We start from the raw sequence: 20,868 nt of genomic DNA on the forward strand, positions 1-20,868 counted from the left end.
AGTTTGACACTGGTGGTCCTCAAATTACACTCTGAGCAACAGGCCTTAAATGATGTGTTCTTTCAGACAGACTTTGTCTACTTAACATTCACGTCTTCAAGAGCACATTGGACCAGGCAGGTGTAAGAATATTCAGTGCAAAGGTTGCTGCAAACAATTATTACAAATGATTTTTAAAAACTGAGTGCAGAAACAGCTGCCAGAATATTGAGTGCAATTGGCAGTTGAATTTTAACAAATAAACCAATACTGTTAGCAAAGTGTAGAGCCCACTGGAGAAGGCGACCTAGGAAATAATATCATCTATGTAAATTAAGAGAAAATAAAAAGAAAAGGACTTTTACAATATTTTTCAGATTGAAGATGACTTCAAACACCTTCTCCATCCTAATGGCCAGACTGAAAGAACGAACCATCTTCTGGAGTTTAACTCACAAGGCTGCCTGCTGTCTAGGGATCTCTGAAGGGAACGGGGACCTTAAACCCTTCTAAAATGTGTCCTGCAGACAGATCCAGTTCACCAGGTCAACTCCTGCCTGACGCTCCGGTTCCTAATTATGGGCAGGGTAACTGAAGTATTCACGACAGGCAGGGTTTTAAAATCCTTTCCCTGACGGAGCTACCTTCCCAGGAAAGTGACCTGACTCGACTTCCCTCGCTGACTCTCCGTCTGGCTCAGTCAAGGCTGAATCCCGCTTAATTTGGGAAATTCGTAGTCTGCCAGCCTGTTTAATGGTAAGCGATCACTGACACGGTATGACCTTGCTGAGAGCTCAGCGGCGTTTATGAGGAGCCTCCCCCGAAAGGCTTAGGGAGACAGAGCCGAGCCGGGCAACATAATCCACTGATGCCATGAGGGCGATGCATGTGCCCTGACCACGCTCCCCTAAAATGCAAACTGCGCTTCTGAGGCACTTACACGATTCAGGAACGATGCCTCTTCTATGCGGAATTCCAGAGGGCAGCCAATCTAGCAAACTGTGCTCAGAGCCTTGTGCTGTGTCAGCATCTGTGCACAGATGTTCAGCCTTTTTGCAGCCCTTCTCTTGGAACATCTGGGTAGGAGGCATCTGTGAGGGAGTGGGTTACAAGCATTTCCCCTGCAGGCATTCTTGCAGCCATTCACAAATGGCTACGCACAGATTTCCTAAGGTTTAGTTAAATTCCTTGAACACCCTGGGAATGCTCCCACCTGACCTTCCCTCTGCCTGGAATGTTTCTTCCCCAAAGATCAGAAAGGCACGTGCTCTCCTGTTCCCAGGACTTGACTCACATACCGCCTCCTCAGGGCTGCCTTCCTAGGCCGCCTTATTGAACTTTCAACTCCTTCCGCAAACCCTACACGTCCTATCTCACATCACCGTGGCCCTTCTACCTATCTGACATAATACTTATCATGTGTGTATCAACCTCCTCCATGGGCATGAGCTCCACATGGGCAGAGATTGGTCTGTTTCATCACTGCTGTGTCCTCAGCACCTAGGACAGCACCCTACAAGGTGTTCAATAGGCATTCGCGCAATGAATAAATTCTACTCATGGAAATCCTGCAATCCATGCAAGGGAACTGCTCAGGGAAAGAATGACCGTGCAGTCAAAAATGCATCCGTGGTGGCGCAGTGGTTGAGAGTCCGCCTGCTGATGCAGGGGACGCGGGTTCGTGCCCCGGTCTGGGAAGATCCCACGTGCCGCGGAGCGGCTGGGTGTGTGAGCCATGGCCGCTGAGCCTGCGCATCCGGAGCCTGTGCTCTGCAACGGGAGAGGCCACAATGGTGAGAGGCCCACGTACCGCAAAAAAACAAACAAACAAAAAAAATGCATCTCACAAGAGGGGCAACGTGGAGGGAGACTGGACTCAGCTCTGAATAAAACTCACACCACCAAAGGCCAAAGAAACAAAGCCCTTTCCTTGAACCCCGCATCCTTTCATGGACAATTTCTGTAAAGCTTGGGGATATTTTAGAGAGAAGAGAAAGCAGGATCACCGCCCAAGCTCTGACGCCAAAGAGCCTGGTCAGCCAAGACGCACTTGAAGCTGAAGGGTGGGTTCTGTGGATGTGCTCATTCCTCCCGTATTGAGTGTTCTGGCTCTAAGGGCTTCACGTTTTTAATTTTAAAATTGTGAGCATTTGGCTTCCCTTGCCAGGTAGTCATGAGCAAAGGTGAAATTATGTGCGTGGACGAGCTTTTCTGGAAACTCAACAAGCACGCAGAATTGCGAGGCGTTAGTTAGCATCATCCGCCCGAGTCCTGAGCCACGCACTCTCCCCGCGGCAGGGGCTTGGGTGGGGCCCCTTGGCTTCAGCGCACCTACCGTGGCCAGGAGGGAATCCAAGAAGCTGCCGGAAAAGACAGTGCCGGTGGCAAAGGACGTGCTGAGGTGCAGGCTCATTCCCGAGAGGTCTCCTTCCATCCTGCCGAGTTGTTCAATAAAGTGCATGTTGGAAGGATTTTCTGCAAGTGAAAGAGGCAAAAAGGAAAGGCAGGCAGACAAGATGAAGGATACAGGACTTCCGGACCAGGCAGGCCAAGGAGGGACCATCGCTCAAAGGATTTGATGCCTACTTTAGGGTCAAAGTGGGACCTGCCTCAACTGCAGTATATAGTTTTTTCTTTCCAAGTATTAATATTTCATCCCCTGAAGATGGGAAGCCCGCTTGGGGACCTTCATCATCAAGGAGATATCCTTGTACCTCAGCCTCAGTTTCTCCAAGCAAGTGTCCTGAATGTCACCCTTAATAATTTAACTTTCAAGACAGGACACTTCTGGAAGAAAAAGGGGACACTTTACATAATCGCACAGGGACAAGAGACATAAATAGGAACATCTGCTCACCCCCATTATTGTCTTTTTCTCCATACACTGTGTCATAGATGGCGTGGTATTCACTTGGGTCCTTAGAGTTATTTGGGCCCAGAATGGGTTAATCGGTGCCTCTCAAAATTTAACGTGCCTGTGAATCAACTGGGGATCTTGTTATAATCTAGATTCTGATCCACTGGGTCTAAGGTGGGGCCTGAGAGTCCAGCAAGCTTGCAGATGCTCCTGCTGCTGATTCATGGACTACACTTTAAGCAGCAAGGGCTTCAAGAATCATCCTAATCAGACCTGTGCAGCAGTGGCCAAGTTATCCATTAGCAAACCTATGCTGGCCCCAGGCTGCAACTCAGACCCCCTGTAGGCAGCCTCTGTAGTCAGTGAAATCGGTCATTTCTATGAGGACAGCAGAGGCGCTGCTTGCCTTTGTTCCAAGATTACAGCTTCAAAAATGTTTGTATAGAGAATAGCATTGGAAGATAGTGATATCTCCTACCAGAGCAAAGGGAAGGCATGCTTACTGCCCATTATAAAAGATGCTGGTTCCCGAAGCTCAGGGTTCCTTTCTTACAAAGCAATTCATGGTGGGTCCAGGTATCACCTGGACCTTTTCATGTCCTCCTGTGGGAACGAGGGCTTGGGAAGCCAGCACAAAAGTGATGACTCTCTGGCTACTGCTATTGACGTGAGTAATAAACTGTTCATCGTCTCTGACCCAGTGGTCTCTCATCTTCTGTCCACATCCGTGAAACTGGGCAGATGAACCTATTAGTTCGCAAGCAGCCTTAAGTCTTAGACCCTTCAAACTTCTTGACCGTCATATTACAGATCCAAGCAAATCTACTGGACGTACAACTCAGAGTACGCTCCTAACTAAGACCGCATCAGTCTCTAATTCTTAAAATTATTCCTTAGTACATTTGGGGGAAGTGATAGACTGCTGGTATTAAGGAATCATTTTCTTCCAAGAACTACGCATCTTTATAAAAGATGAAGGAGGTATGACCAGTATCAACCCACATTTCCTACGTGCACATACATATCTCTTCTTGCACTGCCAACCCTCCACACACACACACACACACACACACACATTCACGCGTGCGCGCGCACACACACACACACCCCAGGAGCCTTTGTCCAGATCTTGCTGTGTCATCTTAAAGCAGTGGCCTCAGCAACCCCAGACTTTTCCTGCAGGCCACTGTACACTCTGGACCAAAGTGCTGGCCATCAGACCTGCAGCTCTCATGTCACTGTGGCCCTTCCTTGCTGGCCAAAGAACGGAAACTGAGCGAGCTGGCAGGTGATTTGGTAGGCTAGTTAGACAGGCGCTGCCCGGTGCCAGAAAGTCTTTCCTTGAACAAAGCTGTACGTCCCTGGAGAGTGACCAGATGCATTTCTGAGGCCGGTGAGAAGCTGGCTGGTCCCTCCTGACCACTCTAACTTACTTGACAGTCTTCTGATTAACGCCCTCAGTGTATATATATGACCTCAGAGTCAGAGACGGCTCAGAAGGGTAGCAAAATAAAAATGAAATATAAGTAAGAACTGCAGCCATCAGCTTTAGGGTGGTTACAGATAGGCTGCCAGGTACAAGCCAGGCTCAAGGGATCTGAGATCTTCAAAGATGGATTTGGAGAGCTGCAGTTCTGGGATCCAGGGTGGCTAGACTGTTGCCCACCTGCTGCACTGCCACTCCCAAATCATCTGGTGGTGTCACCTACTGGCTCCTCTCTCTGTCTGCCTGCTTCATTTCTGGGACTATGAGGCCTGCTCATCTAGCTGGGTATAAATCTCCCTCAGCTTACACATGCTGAATCATAAAAATCCCACTAAAATGTCTGCTACGCTATGGAATCGAGTCGAATCTCACGCCCAGGAGCAGCTTTTAGAGATCATCTTTGAGTTGGTCCAATCTGTGTTAAAGGTACCACCCCCTCTTCGGTAACTTCCCTTTTGCTCACCAACTATTATCAGTATTAAATCCCAGTGTCTACCCTGGTGAATCACAAACAATGCGCACAGGCACCTGCCTTCCCTGCCCTTCTTGCTGCCCCCAGGGCTCCTCACGTCTAGGAAAGTTTCATATACGTGCGTTTTCCATAAGGTGTTGATGAGAGATAACAGCTCATCCTGTTATTTCTGCATGGAGTATTTCCATTTTAGAAGAGCACCGCTCAGGGCTGGGATTAAGAAGACACAAGGGACACAAAATTTGAAGACCCCAAGAGTGAGCCTTTCCTTAAAGTCTACACCCTGGGGGCCTCACCTGCCTCACTCTAGTGCCTGCCCTGGTAGCACCGCAGGAGAGGAAGACGTCTGACGGGTAGAGAAGTTGGTTTAGGGAGAGCCTTTCTTGCAGTTTTCAAATCCACGTCCCCTCCCCTGGAAGAAGGGAGAAGGCAGGAGCTACTCCTGCACCCTGACACCCAGATATGACAGGCTCTGCTGGAGGATGTCAACGTCACCAAACAGGTAAAAGCCCAATATAACAGCCAGTCAAACACATAATGGTCTCTGGGCCCCATCCTGGTCCTCAGTCCTTTGACTGTGGATCCTAAAGACACCCTTGGGACATCAAATACAGATACAAAGACTTCTCCCTTGAATTCTGTCCTGGAAACACAACTTACTCAGTTCAGTGAGGATGGGGATCCTTCGGTACTTTGACTTCCCGGGATTGTCACTGAAGCACCGAGTACACCCTGTAGACACAGACAGCAACAAGGGAGGGATGAGATGGACAGATGCAAACGAAGTGGCCTGCGACACAGACACGGACGCGGAAGCACACCGTGGCGCTTGAGGCTTTATCTTAGCAAAGTGACTCTCACGCCCACATCCCAAATATTTCTCTATATTTAGAAAAAAAATGGCCTCAGCCTCTCCCTTCCAGAAGTTTGGTGTGTGTGTGGTGTGTGTGGTGTGTGGTGTGTGTGTGTGTGTGTGTGTGTGTGTGTGTGTGTGGTGTGTGTGTGGGGGGTGTGTGTGTGTGTGTGGTGTGTGTGTGTGGTGTGTGTGTGGGGGTGTGTGTGTGTGTGTGTGTGGTGTGTGTGTGTGTGGTGTGTGTGTGTGGGGGTGTGTGTGTGGGGGTGTGTGTGTGTGTGGGGGTGTGTGTGTGTGTGTGTGTGTGTGTGTGTGTGTAGGATGTTTTCTAAATGGGACCTCAAGTGAATTACAAAAAGGGTGACGTTCTCCCTGTAGTTGCTTATCGGCAGCCTAAGTTACATCCAATTGTTGTCTACCGACTGGGAGTGCCAGGTGACGGCTCAGGCAGGCAGTGCCTCAAACTACATGCACTTGCTTGTAGAACCTTCAGGAAACTGAATAAACAGGAGGTGCTGCCCCAGGAGAGCCTGTGGAGGCACAGCGACTGGATTACTGGCTCCTGGTGCTTCTGCCTCTTGGAGATCCTCTCTGGGCTGAGGGTCTCTTTCTTCTTCAGCAAGATTGTCTCTGCCTCCCAACTCTGGCTGGCCTCCCCAACCCCTAATGTCTTGGGAGTTCCTTAAAGACTGGGGTGGGAGGTCATGGGGCCTCTGTCTTCACATTCAGCTCCTGCCTTAGGAGGTGAGGCCCTTCATCTCCCTCTGTGAGCCTCGAATCCCAAAGAGATTCCATGCCCGGCTCTGGTCTGGAACACAGCCCTAGCATGCGCGGACAGGTGAGGAAACCTGTCCAAAACCTGTTTTGAACCTGTTCAAAAACAAGGATGACCCCAGAGTTTTGGTCTCCAAGTTAAACACCCCCAGAAAAGGTAAAGAAAGAAAAGGGAAAAGAGAAAGAGGAAACTAGGATCCTGATAAAAAAAAAAACAACCAAACCAAACCAAACACATGATGATCTCATCAAAAGTTATGCTTTAAGACTACTGGTCACCTATCTTGAACTTTTCTGAGAATTCTGTGTATGTAACAGGGAAATAATACTGTGAAAGTTAACATTCTGCTTGTCATTCAGATTCTCTGCTGCCTTGAAGAAGGTGAAATATGTGGAGGGTCTTTTGTTTCCCAAGCCAGGTAAGTGGTAGGGGAGGGTGGGTAAGATGAGCGAGTGGGTCAGACAGACAGCCTGAGAGACAGACAAAGGGACGGGGGTGGGGAAACTGGCCACTGAGATGGGGACGGGGGAAAGAGGAGATCCAAAGGGAGGTTTTGTTCCCAGAGAGAATGCTATGCTCTACAATGTAGTAAGTTCCCTACATACAGGCAAGTTTCATTCCGAGAGCATGTTCATAAGTCCAATTTGTTCGTTAAGTCCAACAAAGTTAGCCTAGGTACGCAGCTAACGCAATCAGCTATATACTACCATACTGTAGTAGGTTTATAATACTTTTCACACAGATAATACATAAAAAAACACAGAAAATAAAGAAATCCTTTTTTATCTTCCAGTACAGTACCTTGAAAAGTACAGTAGTACAGTACAACAGCTGGCATACAGGGGCTGGCATCGAGTGAACAGGCAAGAAGAGCGACTGACAGGAGGAGAGAGAGGAGGTGGGAGATGGTAGAGCTGAAGGATCGTCAGCAATAGGAGACGGAGGGCGAGCTGCCATTTCCCTCACGCCTGACGCGGATGGCACGGGATCTGGCTCCTTGCTGGAACCAGATGCACGTTCGCATCTTTGGACGTTTTCAACTTGAAGGTGCGTATGTAGGCGCCTTCCTGTATTTATCACCTCTCCCATCTCCCCAAGAAACACTCCATAAAAGTGCCACTTCTTGTTCACGCAGAGTAGAGCTGAATACATTTCTGATTGCCACTCAAATTCTGAGTCATGCTTCCAGGTAGATTCATGGTAAACACGGAAGCGCCACAGGAGGAGCCCAACACGTGTAGTTTACAGTTAGAACTAGAAGTGGCCTTAGGACTTTAGCAAAACCCTTTAGCTTCAGGTGAGCAAACAGAGGCCCCGGGGGCTAACCTCCTCCACGCATCTATTGAAGAGGAGGGTTTGCGTGGTGGCTGGAGACCACATCTCCAAACTCACTGAGAGATCTTACTGATGATGGGATCTGAATACCTTCGACTGTTTTTCCTGAACAAACTTCTGGGATTTTCATAACGCAGGAGACTTGGGGGAAATGACATTCTACTTCATTCTCAGAAACGTGCAAGATGCTTATCTGCTTTAGGTACCTTTCCTTCCTTCCTTCTTTCCATTCTCGTTTCCTTCCTTGCTATCCTCCCTCTACAAATCTTTAAAGAGTATCGACTCCAGACTAGGACTATGAACAGTCCCTGCCCCGGTTACATACCATATGTTGCAAATACAAAATGTTTTCAGACAGTGATGAGTACTGTGAAAAAACCCAACTTTTAGGGGCTAGTGAGTGACCTGGGGAGGTGACCTTAGATAGAGTTTGAAGAGGCTTCTCTGACATTGGAATGTCATCCTGAGCGATGAGCAAAAGCCATCCAGACAGAGGGAATGGGATAAGGAACTTAAGGCAGGAAAGAGCCAGTATAAACAGACTGAAGGAGGAAGTTCAGGCTCCCTACTGGCCTGCAAGACCCTACATGATTTTCCTGCAATTGTCATGAGTCACCATTACAGGGTCTGAAGGAGGAAACTGCCATTATCCAATAAATATTTGTAAAAGATCCCTCGGGCTGCTGCGAGCTGGGAGGTAAGAATGACACCACCGTGCCCTCAAACCTGTGAATTAAGTCGCGTTAGATCACCTTTGAAGATGACGAAACTGCCTCAGGGTCCACATGCTTTGCCCAAGGCTACATGGTTTGTAAAGGATGGATGGGTTTTCACACCCAAATTGGCACCAAGTTCAAAGCCCATGCCCATTCCCTTTATGTATATTAAAATACATAAGGTTTGGTTGACAATTTCAATAAAATATTGAGATCAGTTTCCCTCAAAGGGGAAAATTCTCCTTTGAGCTGCACTTTCTGATTTCAGTTCCCTCTGATAACGGGCTTGGAATATCCTGACTTTCAGAGTCAAATGTTCTTATTGGATAGCGACAGGTTCACATCAGCTGATGTAACTGCGTAAATATCTGCTCTGACACTGGCTGGAGGACAGCGACAGAATTTCCGCCTTAACTCCATCTTTTCTGGTAGAGCAACGGTTAATTTGAATATGTGTCAGATCATAGCCTGGGTACATTTTACTAATGTCAATATTTTTGCTACCTAGTAGTACACAGTATTGTACCTGAAATTCTTCCAGGCTGGCAGGGTGCTATTATTAAGCAAAAGATTGCTTAATTGTAGATTACTACTGTACATTTAAATTTCAAGAGCATATTAAGTTGTCAGACTTAATTACTGTTACATGTTTAGATTATGGCACAGATTATTTAGTTCAGTACCTAGGTTTGCCAACCTGTCCTTGTGACGTGACAGGGCAGTAATTAGAGCATCAGTGAGAAACCTGAAGTTTTCCGTGGGGATGTCCAGGAGGCCTGGTCCTTTGGAGAGTCCTCCTTCTTGCTGTCCCACCACCTCCAACATCCCTGGGTGAACCACTGTATGGAACAGCCTTGGTGGTCCTAGATGGATTCTTCGTGTAACCTTGCCATGACCATGAAGGTGTGGGAGAGCCCGCTGAGCCCACACGAGGCTCAGCAGGTATGTCAGAGTGAGAGCTCTCAACTTTGGTCCTATGGCCATATGGCACCTGTGCACTACAGGATGTTTAGCAGCATCTCTGACTTCTACCCACTAGAGGCCAATAGCATCCCGCCAAGCTGTGACAACCAAGGCTGTCTCCGGACATTGTCAGACAACCTCTGGGGTCAAAACCGCCCCTGGCTGAGAACCACTGTCTCAGAAGAAGGGACAGGAAATTGCTCAGCGTGGAAGATGTTTTCTCCCTCCTGGCAGAATTTCACAATCCTTTATACTGATAATTCTTGGAGGGGGGCATTCCCATTGCCACCTGCTTGGTATGCTGCAAGAGGAGTATTCGTATGAGATAGGAAGAATGGTTAAGAGAACCAAACAGGCTTCCCTGAGGGTTGGGAATTTCCACATGCAAACTCCAGGTAGATTCCTGTGACGCCGGAGTAATGGGTGAGGTTTCTGAGTGGCAGTCCTTGGCTATTCCTATGTGCTCAGAATGTAACTTTACTGCTGCTTCCTGTGTTAGGCAGCACAGGAGAGCCTGTCTGGACCTCTATTTCCTGTCACACAAATGGGTACGATGACATCCACACAAGGAAAGGTGCCAGGTCTACACAATATGTTCTTCCCTAAACTTTCCCTTTTGCCGTTGGGGAGAGCACCTACTCACACTGCATGATGACTCAAATACTGTGACATTCTTTCATTTTCTCTTCCTTCTTCCCAACCCTTTTCCCCTCTCTCCTGTATTTCCTCCTACCAGTCCTGTCAGTTTAGCAGAGTATGTGACACATACAAAATCAACGTATTCTTGTTGAATGAATAAGTGAAAGGATGAGAATCACCAGATATAAAAGAAACCAGAATTCAAATCATAGGTTTAGGGCTTCCCTGGTGGTGCAGTGGTTGAGAGTCCGCCTGCCGATGCAGGGGACACGGGTTCGTGCCCCGGTCCGGGAAGATCCCACATGCCGCGGAGCGGCTGGGCCCGTGAGCCATGGCCGCTGAGCCTGCGCGTCCGGAGCCTGTGCTCTGCAATGGGAGAGGCCACAACAGTGAGAGGCCCACGGACCGCAAAAAAAAAAAATCATAGGTTTATATCTTTTTAGCCTGTATAGGATGTGAGATTTTAAAAAATGATAATAGGAAGGACAAGTCACCCAATGATTAGCTAGGTGGCTTACGGTGTTGTCAGCTTACCCTCTGCTTTTACCCAGCAGGCAGTTTTCATTTCTACATTGATGATACTGCCTACACAGTGAACACTTTTCTGTCCAATTTTAGAAAGTTGCAAGCATGATGCAAACACACACACACACACACACACACACACACACTCAACCCACACACAAATCTTGTGTAAATCTGAGTGACCCTAATTGCTAAGGACTGACATGCAGAACACAGAGGCGTTTTTATACATCTTCAGATTAGCTCAGCAGAATATGGCTCACACTTCCTCAGTCGGGATTTTCAATGCCCTTTGATATTCAGGAAGTGCTTTGCTATTATTATTATTTATTTATTTGCAAAAACCCCTGAAATCCTGGGTGCTGAGCGGTGTTTGGTTGTTTAGTGAGGGTCTGTGAAGTAGCTGGCTCACCTACCAAAGTTCACCCACCAAAGACTGGACTAGATTTTTTGTAGTCTAGTCCACAAATAGTGTGGTAGAATGTGTGCTTCAACTTCTCAGTCACAAAACTAAGAATAGTAACTTGAACACCTATAGGACCCAATGAGAGCCGATTAACAATAATAACACCTGTTGTTAATAATAAAATACCAATGGCTATGCTCACTGATATCTGATTCATAACAATAACAGCACTTACAACTCCATGATCTTCTTTAAGATGGGAGAAAAACAGTGTTATGTGCATTCCATTTAGAAGATGGACATCATTTTTCATTTGACTAGGATTCCCAAGGACTCAACTGTCCACTAATTCTAGTACAGAATTCTCAGAGCTGGACGGGATTTTATAGGTCATTTGGCCCAACCTCTCCTCCTCTCCATCATTAAAGTTTTTCAGAGAGGAGTTAATTCTTCCTGATCCCATTCTCTCTAGCCTCTTCCCGTCAGGGTATTGTTCTTACGTGGCTCTGAGGGTGTCTGGGCTGAGCAGCTAATCCGAAGTGATCTGATGTTGAGCGTGGCCATGATAGGCTCCATGTCCACCAAGGTCGGGCTGCTGGATGACTTAGATGGGGAGGATAAGACAGCACACATGGAACATTCCTCTATGTTGACTGCATGAAGGTCCCCAGAATAGAGCGCAGATCCCTATTGAGAGAAAACCGGGTACATGGTGGTGGCTTTTTGTGGATGATGCAAGTTTTTGAGCCAAAGCCTCCACTGACTTGGTTTTAAGACTTAGTTACCTGATATCTGACACGTTTATCCTTATCGTTCATGAATATCTGAGCGTGACTAAATTTTGCAGATCCCTTCTGCGAGCAAGTCTGGATGGGACGAAGTGGAGTGGAGAGAGCGGAGCCTAAACCCACTGAGGTGACTCAAGTGGAAGAAAAGAATCAGAGTAAGGGTAGCAGTGGTGAGGGAAAAACATCACAGAAGGTCCAGATCTAAAAGCCAATTCTGGGGCCTCCCTGGTGGCGCAGTGGTTGAGAGTCCGCCTGCCGATGTAGGGGACACGGGTTCGTGCCCCGGTCCGGGAGGATCCCACATGCTGCGGAGCGGCTGGGCCCGTGAGCCATGGCCGCTGAGCCTGCGCGTCCGGAGCCTGTGCTCCGCAAGGGGAGAGGCCACAACAGTGAGAGGCCCGCGTACCGCAAAAAAAAAAAAAATAAATAAAAGCCAATTCTGCGTCCTCGCAGGTTTGCTTGCAGGTGACTGCATGTGTACCCTGGATTAATTAGCAAAGTGGCAGCTGCTGCTTTTCTTTGGTGGAGAAGCAGGGATCGAGCTGGTCCCACCATCGGGTGGCTGAGACGCTAACACTGGCGATTTCTAACACTAGCTGGATCTGGAGGCTCCTGGTCATTTCCTTTCCTCCTTTGCTATGGACTAAAGTAAGCGGTGGTGCGGGGACATTTATGGTGACATTTAAAAAAAAAACAAATACAATTTGTTTCTTGAGACAACCGTTTTTGAAGAATATTCCTAATGTGTTGCTAGCATTATTTCTTGAAAAATCAAAAGTTTTGGTGCGTTTCACACTGCATATATATATTAATCCACGGAAATGGTGGCATATAATGAGATACAGCCCTGTGAAGGTTCAGAGCAAATACAATTACAACCACAATGCCACATATGCATAATGGATCCATTCCTCAGAATTCCTCCTTTTCATACATCTGTCAAGGACCACGTGGCATTATGTGTTCCATAAAAGGCGAGTCTCCAGAAAAGATGAGAAAGTCAGAGCACAAAGGCTGGCTGGTATCAGCTTAGGCTTAGCCATTAGGTCAGAATCGGATTTAGAAATGCAAAGAAACTCTATTACATAAAGACCATAAACATGGTTAGTGACATAAAACATGAAATATGTCTGGATTTAAATCCTAGTCCTGCTACTTACCTGCCGTGTAAACTTGGACGGGTTGCTTACTCTCTCTGTGCCTAAAGTTCAGCATCTTTAAAATTTATACCATGGGGTTATTTGGAGGGTTAAATGAGTTAATACGTGCAAAATGCTTAGAACAGTTTCTGGTACCAGGTATAAGTGCGAGCTACTACTGATTTATTATTATTATTATTAATCCTAGTACTGTTAGTATTATTATCATTATAAATATTCACTATCCCTTACTGTGACACTTACAGGCAGAATGTATATCTGGGGAAAATTCCGGAGAAATCGCCATTCTCTCTGCAGGTAATCCAGAGACCCAACGAACACAATGTCCTTCAGCTCCTGACGGGTATAGCTGCTAGCTCTCAATGGCATTACAAAATTCCGAAGCCCCATCAGTGTTGAGTGGGCATCTCCAAAGACACACGCTACAATGTGGTTCCGAAACTCATGTTTTGACTTCTCAGTTCGATTCTAAGTATAAGCAGGCCAGAGTCTGGTCATTTTTAGGAACAAGATGAGAGTCCTTTAAAGAGGGCTCCTTCCCCACATCCCAACTCTTCTTGGTATTTACATTCACACTAGCACTTTCATAAGGATGATCGGATTTTGCAAATTACTCATAAAAAGCATGGAACTTATCCACTATGGGACAATTAAACTATGTATCTTTTCCGGAGTTCCTTCTTAGTTCGCTTTTTCCAGTTCTCTGTTAGCCTGGAGTGCCTCAGTGCAAACTCAGATCGGCATCATTGAAATCATGAAATCATTGAACCAAATGGGGAAAACAGCTCTCATTCTCATTATATGTTTTTAGCCTCGTATGTGCTACAGGACGACTCACTGAAAAACGAAAACATTCCAAATCCCATTGCTGAACTTGTCTTCTAGCGAGCCCTGAAAAACCCCCAGCCGCACAACATGCTGCAGTTTTCAGCCGATTTCCATACATATGAAAATATACATATTAGCGTGAACCATATGAAACTGCCTTTTTTCTGGGTCAAAAATGGTTGAATATTGGCAATTTCATATGGCCTCACCTACTATACTGCCCAGATTCAATAGATTCCAGAGTTGAGGAAATTTATCATGAAAAGTGCACAAAATAAATGTGAAGGTTACAAAAGTTCCATTTGATCCCAAACATTTCAATATGTCTCATACTCTTATCAGCATGGCCAATTTTTAACATCTCCCCTATACTTTTAAGTTGAAGACAAAATAATATACGTGACGGATATTTAGATTAGGTTTCCCCACATTCATAGAGACTTTTAAAAACAATAAGTGTAACTTTAGAGAAAGGGATGATAGTCCTGTAGGAGACTTATTTTAAGTCTCTGTGATTGATTTCAGGGAATGAGTCAATATCTTACTCTCACGGTGCTGGGATAGGTAGAATAAGCACTGATTTTGTATTCTGGTAGTCATTAGCGTATGACCATAAACAAACTAGTTAACCTCACTGACCCCTAATCTCTTTGTTTAAATGGTTTAAAAATAAATAAAAGTTAATTCTGTTGTGGAAATTAAATAATATATTGAAAGTTCAGCGCTCAGCTCCTTAACTATTGTTCAGTAACTATTTAATCAAATCTGAATCTCACTGAATTCCTAGATTTTCAGAGGAAGACCCTTGGAAGCTGGTAGAGAACTTGTTAAATATATTTACAAGCACTTCCTGTTTGAGTGTGTTCTACCTTCCCAAGCACACGAAGATTCAGGCTATTTCAAAGGGATGTATCATTCATCCTTATGCCATTTTCTTGCTGGGTTAAAGGACAAGCTTCTGTGAAACAGGGGCTGTTGAAATCTAACAGGATAAATAAGTCACATCTGACATCTCAACAATTAGAGTTTGTCCAATTAGCATAGACTGGGAAATAGCATAGTTTGTCCAATTAGCATAGACTGGGAAATTCCAAAGGGAATGGCCCTGTGGGAAACGAAGCTACTTGTCTGGAGAGCCTTTCCAGAGAGTGATATGAATCTTAACCAAATCTATTGAATAATTGTCTCTGGCTAATTCGATTAGTTTTAACTTGAATAATGAAGCCTCCAACAGTATTTAATGTAACAGGCCTGAAATCCAGAAATTGCTCTTTTTAGTAGACCTAAACAATTAGGAACGAGATACATGGCAGAGTGCAATTAATGGGCACAGCTAGAGAGGCAATTTCTCCAAGGAACTGCAGCACAAAACTGTCTCCCAATTGAGAAAGATGGTGGCTTTTGGGGGGAAGGGGAGGATGCGCTATTTGCTCCAAGTAACAAATCGACAACTTCCATTTGACTTTTCTGCAAACCAAACCAAGTTCAAAGTTGGCCCAAATTTTGTAATCTGGACATTTCTCCTCTACAGTCACAGTTTCAAAACTCTTAGGATTTCTTAAACTAGAAGCCCTTCTAAATTTATCAGAAGACTCAGCTGGTGTTCTGAACTATATTCCACATAGAGTTGCTCTATCACAGCAACCTGTCTGCAGGCTCAGTAAATAGGGTATAAGAAAATGTCTGCTATTGTCATCTCTTGGTCTCCTGGATGCTTCCATCTGCAACCCCCTCCCAACCTTTCTAAAGATTTCCCTCCCACTAGAAACACGTTTGCCTTCCTGCTCAACGGATGTTTCACTCAGAATAAGACATACTTGCTAAAATGGGGAGTTTCAGCAGCCCTAACAGTTTTCCAGTTGATATGACAGCTCTGACAATTTTGTACTTCTGATCAAATGATTGATCATGCTTTTGACAAAAATTGGAAAATATTCTGTCAGGACATTGGCACTGAGCTACAAAATTGTGTGTGTGTGTGTGTGTGTGTGTGTGTGTGTGTGTTTAACAGAAAAAAGTGAACTGAACTACTTTTGGAAAGCAAGAAAAATACAAAATGATCCATTAGTCACAGCTGAACAAATTATATAGGGTTCTTACAACATGCAGACATCTTTTATTAGTTTATTTTTAATTAAAAAACTCATCTTTTATTACTTAAATTTACCAGCTACTGCTTGCAAGGTAAACCACTGAGATTATCCTTGAGTTTCCAACTCTGGAAAATGAGAATAGATGGGGTTCCATAATGCAGGTATCAGAGCCTGGGATAATATGCAAGGCTTTTTGCATCTTGGTTGCTGGCATTTCAGTGAGGTGAATTAGTTTGTCCCCTTAAGAGGACAGAGACAAGGACAGGATTCTAGCATCTACAAGGGTTCCCTCATGCTGTGTGGGGTGGGAGGACTGAGCATTTTGGAGATACGTCCTTTGCTAATGTGTTTAAGTATAACCACCTTCAAGAAAAAATACTACAGAAAGTCCAAACTTTAAAAACTAATTAAGGGAATTTTTATTTAATTAAAAAAAGAAAGACCACAGAGTTCTTGTAAATAGTCTGTTCCCCTGGTGCATTTAAATCAATTAGATTTACTAGCAAAACAGCAAAGTTTCAGGGGAACATTATTCTGAATAACTGACTCAGCTAAACTATTAAAGGAGGGGGAAAGTAGTTGAAGAATCTGATCTAATTATTTAAAATGCCGGCATCGTATTACCCACATGGCCTTTGTCAAACGCCACATCTGTTATTCTGCGTACATTCACATGGCTCATGAGGTATGTTTTTCCTTCAAAATTCACCGTTTACAAAGAGAAAGGGCAGGTGCTTATGACTAGTGGAAGGACATCATCTACCCTAAAAGGAGCTTTATTTTACCTGAGATTTGGTACAAGATCACCTACCAGAATCATTTTGTCCAAAGGGGTGGCTTTGCACCAGTGAAACATGCCACTGCTATCGAGGTGGTCAGACTCTCGCTCCATTTCGTATAGAAAAGCCCTAGATACGGAGAATGTAGAAAGTTAGCCTGGGAACACTGGGGGCTCTGGTGTAACAAAGCATGACGTCAAACTCACTGGAGCCTCAAACCCGAAGTGAAGAATAACATAAGGAAGATGACCTCGGGTCTATGAGACCCCCAAATAGAGATACATGTCTGAAGGACACCAAGGGCTGAATGTCTTCACAGCTGAAGACATACTAAGCACTTTGGGCAAAAGCCATCAAGAATTGTGTGTGTGTGTACGTGTGTGCGTACGTGTGTGTGTGTATGTTTAACAGACACACCAGTCTCTCTTTCTAACTTAGATTAGCTGCCTTGAGGGTGGTCACTTCTGCTCTTAACTTTGCTACCGTGCTGATGCTACTGCTGCTTGGGAGAAATCATGAGAGGTGTTTTGCGCACCTGAATACAGAGCTTAAAAGGCTGTGAGATCGAATCATGAGTGGTATACCTCTCTCCGTAACCTGTTTTCCTCTTGTCTCCTTTCCATATCTTTTCTTATGGGTCTCTTTTGAAACATCCTTACTTATTAAATGCAGCTTGCATCCTTTACAGCTTCCATCACCAGCCTTCATTTGACTAAAATTTGCTCAAACCTTGGTCTAAGTCTCAGCAAAGCCGTCCATGTCATCACCCTCCATTGCCATCAGGCACAATGCTTGTCATGTCATGTATTCAACCACCAAAAGGGTTTGAGGAGCTTTTGAAAAACCCCACTCCCATCCCAAGGAATATATATGTGCTTGTGAGAGAAGAAAGGAAACCCTTCAAGAATCACAGAGAGGTTTGGGTTAGAAAGGACCTGTTCAAGTCGAGAGAATCCAGGCATAGACTGCAGAAACAACCTCAAATCTCAAGGGCTTAACCCAACACAGGTTATTTCTCACCCACACTATGTATTTTACTGAGGTGAACAGATATCTCTGCTCTACACAGCCATTCAGAGTCTTAGGGGGACAGAGGCTCTACCATCTTAAAGGTACACCCCCTGGAACATGCATCCCCCTTGGTCATTAAGGCAAGAGAAGAGAGAGAGATGAGCCCAGGCATTTAACTGCCTTGGCCCAAATCGACAAGTCATTGCACCTCACATTTCATTGGCCAGAACGAGTCACATGGCTCACATTTCATTGGCCAGAATGAGTCACATGGCTCCTGCTCACTTTACAGGGCTGAGGAACATGGGAAGCATCTGAAATATCTGCTGAGCATTTCTGTCTCTTTCAGAGACTTTAAAGAACACCCCTTAGTTTACGGATAAAAGTCAAAGAGCTAACAGACTGTAAAGCTGACACTTGAATATAATGCTGAGGTTGAGATTACTGGTGCTCACAATGTCCAATTTTCCTTTCCTGCCTTAGCAGATGGGTGGGTTAGGTGGGGCCACATGATTCATTCTGGCCAATGACATGTGAGAAGTGATGGCTGATGTAGGGAGAAGCCCTCATGTGATTCTTCAGGCTCCCTCCCAACCTGCTGCAGAAATGGCCAGCCTGAGTACATGAGTGGCTACGTGGAGCCGAGTCCCTGCCTCCCTGACCTGCGCTGGGCATGTAACGTGAACACGAAGGACACCGTTGTTGCGCTAAGCCACTGAGATTTCACGGTTGCTCCCACAGCATTAGTCTGCCCTATTCTAATACAAATACCTTTTCCAAAATGCACGTTCCATAGTATTAGCAGCTGGAGAAGTCCCGAGGAAATGATTTCTGTAAGCAAATAAATTTTTAGAGAAGTATCCCCTCTTTGAAATTCACCCCACAGCTTAGCATATCAAAGGTTCTGAAAAGTCTTGCAAAAGAGATATCCTTTAAAATTTGTATAATCCAGTGTTTTTTGCACACTTCTTTGATCACAAAAACTTTTACTATTTACTTAGGTACTTACTACTTAAAAACATCTGTTACTACGCCTTGAAATGCCTTTTCTGATGTACCGTACTATGTCACACTATAGGTTCAGTCCCGGTAACCAGTAGCTTATGACAGCATTCTCCTGTGAGATTTTACTATACATCCTGGGACTAATATGACCTATTGTTCTTTGTGCTGAAGGGTTAGGGGTTTTCCCTGTGAATTAATACAGCTTGTTATTCAACACCTGGTTCAAAGACTCAGATCCAACGTATTTTGCTCTCTTCAACCAGGTTAGTTTCTAAACTACTATCTGAAGTCATGCTTTTTCAGACAAAGGAACTTAAACTTAGATCAACATCAGACCTAAACTAATGGGATAGAGAGAGGACCCAGACAGAGAAGCTGGGGTGGGGGACTTGAGGCACTGGAGAAGGGTTTAGAAAAGTAGAGAGGCTAACTGCTAATGAGATCAGTCAAGGACTAGGAGCCATCCCTTATTTTCCTCTCCATTTGAGACCTACCTACAAAGTTAGTGGATTCTAGTCATCTACCTAGGCAGAAGATGTTGTAAAGTTAAACCTCAAGGTCAGCTTGACCAAGATGAGGTATCTTGCTAATTCAAATTAACAGCTTTCGGTGGTTTAAATATCCATAAGTCATGAGTCCCAACTCAGCATCCTAAAAGCCACACAGGCTCTCTTAATGGTGATGGCTAGACAGGACCACGGTGTTGGCTTTATGCCAAGCTTGTTAAAGGGAGCACACCAAGACCCTAGTCTGGTTTTGATTTTTATCAGGATTTGGAGAATTGGCTGCGTTACTCATTCATAGCAGCTTGTTTCTCTCCATGCGTAGTTTCCTAGACACCGGCCCTCAGGTGTTGATATAATATACCCGAGCTACCTTCAGGAGGTGGCTTCCTGCTCTCTGCCCACAGCACCCCTGTCTACAATAACTTCCCCTACTTTTCTTCTGGTCACTTTCTTCAGCTCTTTTGCCACTTCTTCTAATGCTTCCTTTCCCCGCACCCACCCCCCATAATGAATAGAGAGTCCTTGGTCTGGAGATGAAAGGCCCTTTTGGCAGATAGAAGATGATCTTCTCCCAAGCATATTTAACTTGACCCAGAGTAGCAAATAAATCACTGTACACTTTTCTATCATAATAAAAAGCATGATCTATGTAGCCAAGATGTCACAGAAAACATCTTTCTTCATTCTGATGTTATGGAAAACAGATATGCCTTAGAGGAAACACCTGCTGGAGACCTGCATTAAAGAAAAGGCTGGAGGAGACCCACTTCATCATAAAGGCATCCATCCAGTGTCCTTGCTAAAGCAAAACCTGATGCGATTCAGCTCACCATCCCTTAACTAAAGCTCCCTTCTGCCATATGCCTTGCAAATGACATGATTCTTTCAGAAATATACTTCCCTAGAGAGACTAATAAATCATCTATGAGAATGTGCAGTACTAGCAGTCTTAGAACTTGGAAACAAGGATTGTATCATAAAGGCTGACTCTATTGGAGGGAAAGGTAGCCACAGGGCACCATCCAGGTCATTCAGCGCAAAGAAGAAGAGCCACATCTTGACCACAGGGAGAAGCCTCTTGGGTGAGGGGGTCTTTCTGTATAAGACCGGCTGGGAAAAATAAGGTGGGAGTTATCAGAGAGTGCCCTCAGCAGGACATGGTTGGGGTGATGGTGGGGTTGGTTCACTAGTCACAAGATAGGCTTCTTACTGTCCGAGCAAAGTGTGGTACCTTCCCTGGGAGAACCGAGGTGGTAACGGACCCTGAAATGTCCTCAGTCAGGTCTTGCCTTCCACCTTTGGAAGCCGAGAGGCTGAGTGTGCTGGGTGAGGACCTGTGGATGTGCAGAGCCATATGTGAAGGAAGCCGCCAGCTTTCTTTGCTGACAACTGCCTTCTTCAGGCTGCTTTGATATTCATGAAGCAAATGTCTTGTGAGCACAAGCTTGGACATAGCTCAGCTAAGGAAGGCAGGCTCCTTTCCTCTCTGCTTTCTGGAACCATTCTGAAGAGAACTTCTATTCCTCCTGTGCCCATAGCAACTTATCTTGTATGAATCCTATCAGTTAAAGGAAAATATAAACGAAGCACCATGTGCCTTTTGTTTCCAATGGTGGCACCCGATGAGACAGAGATCCAGCCATGCAGGGAAACCTCCATTAAGAAGGTGGGGGGCAGGTATCAGTGCCAGGT

At 45.3% G+C, this 20,868-nt stretch overlaps 1 protein-coding gene across 1 annotated transcript in view; it reads right to left on the reverse strand.

Annotated features, from left to right (window-relative positions):
• KCNU1 (potassium calcium-activated channel subfamily U member 1) overlaps positions 1–20,868 on the reverse strand; it is a 162,313-nt gene that overhangs the window by 4,120 nt on the left and 137,325 nt on the right. Inside the window, exons 23-27 of the mRNA XM_060001141.1 lie at positions 16,687–16,783; positions 13,198–13,422; positions 11,507–11,693; positions 5,455–5,526; positions 2,315–2,454 (exon numbers count right to left, since the gene is read on the reverse strand). Of these exons, the coding sequence (XP_059857124.1) occupies positions 2,315–2,454; positions 5,455–5,526; positions 11,507–11,693; positions 13,198–13,422; positions 16,687–16,783 (721 nt within the window). The remainder of the gene's footprint in view (positions 1–2,314; positions 2,455–5,454; positions 5,527–11,506; positions 11,694–13,197; positions 13,423–16,686; positions 16,784–20,868) is intronic.

Source organism: Delphinus delphis, chromosome 21 (assembly GCF_949987515.2).
Source record: "Delphinus delphis chromosome 21, mDelDel1.2, whole genome shotgun sequence".
NCBI classification, from domain to species: domain Eukaryota; kingdom Metazoa; phylum Chordata; class Mammalia; order Artiodactyla; family Delphinidae; genus Delphinus; species Delphinus delphis.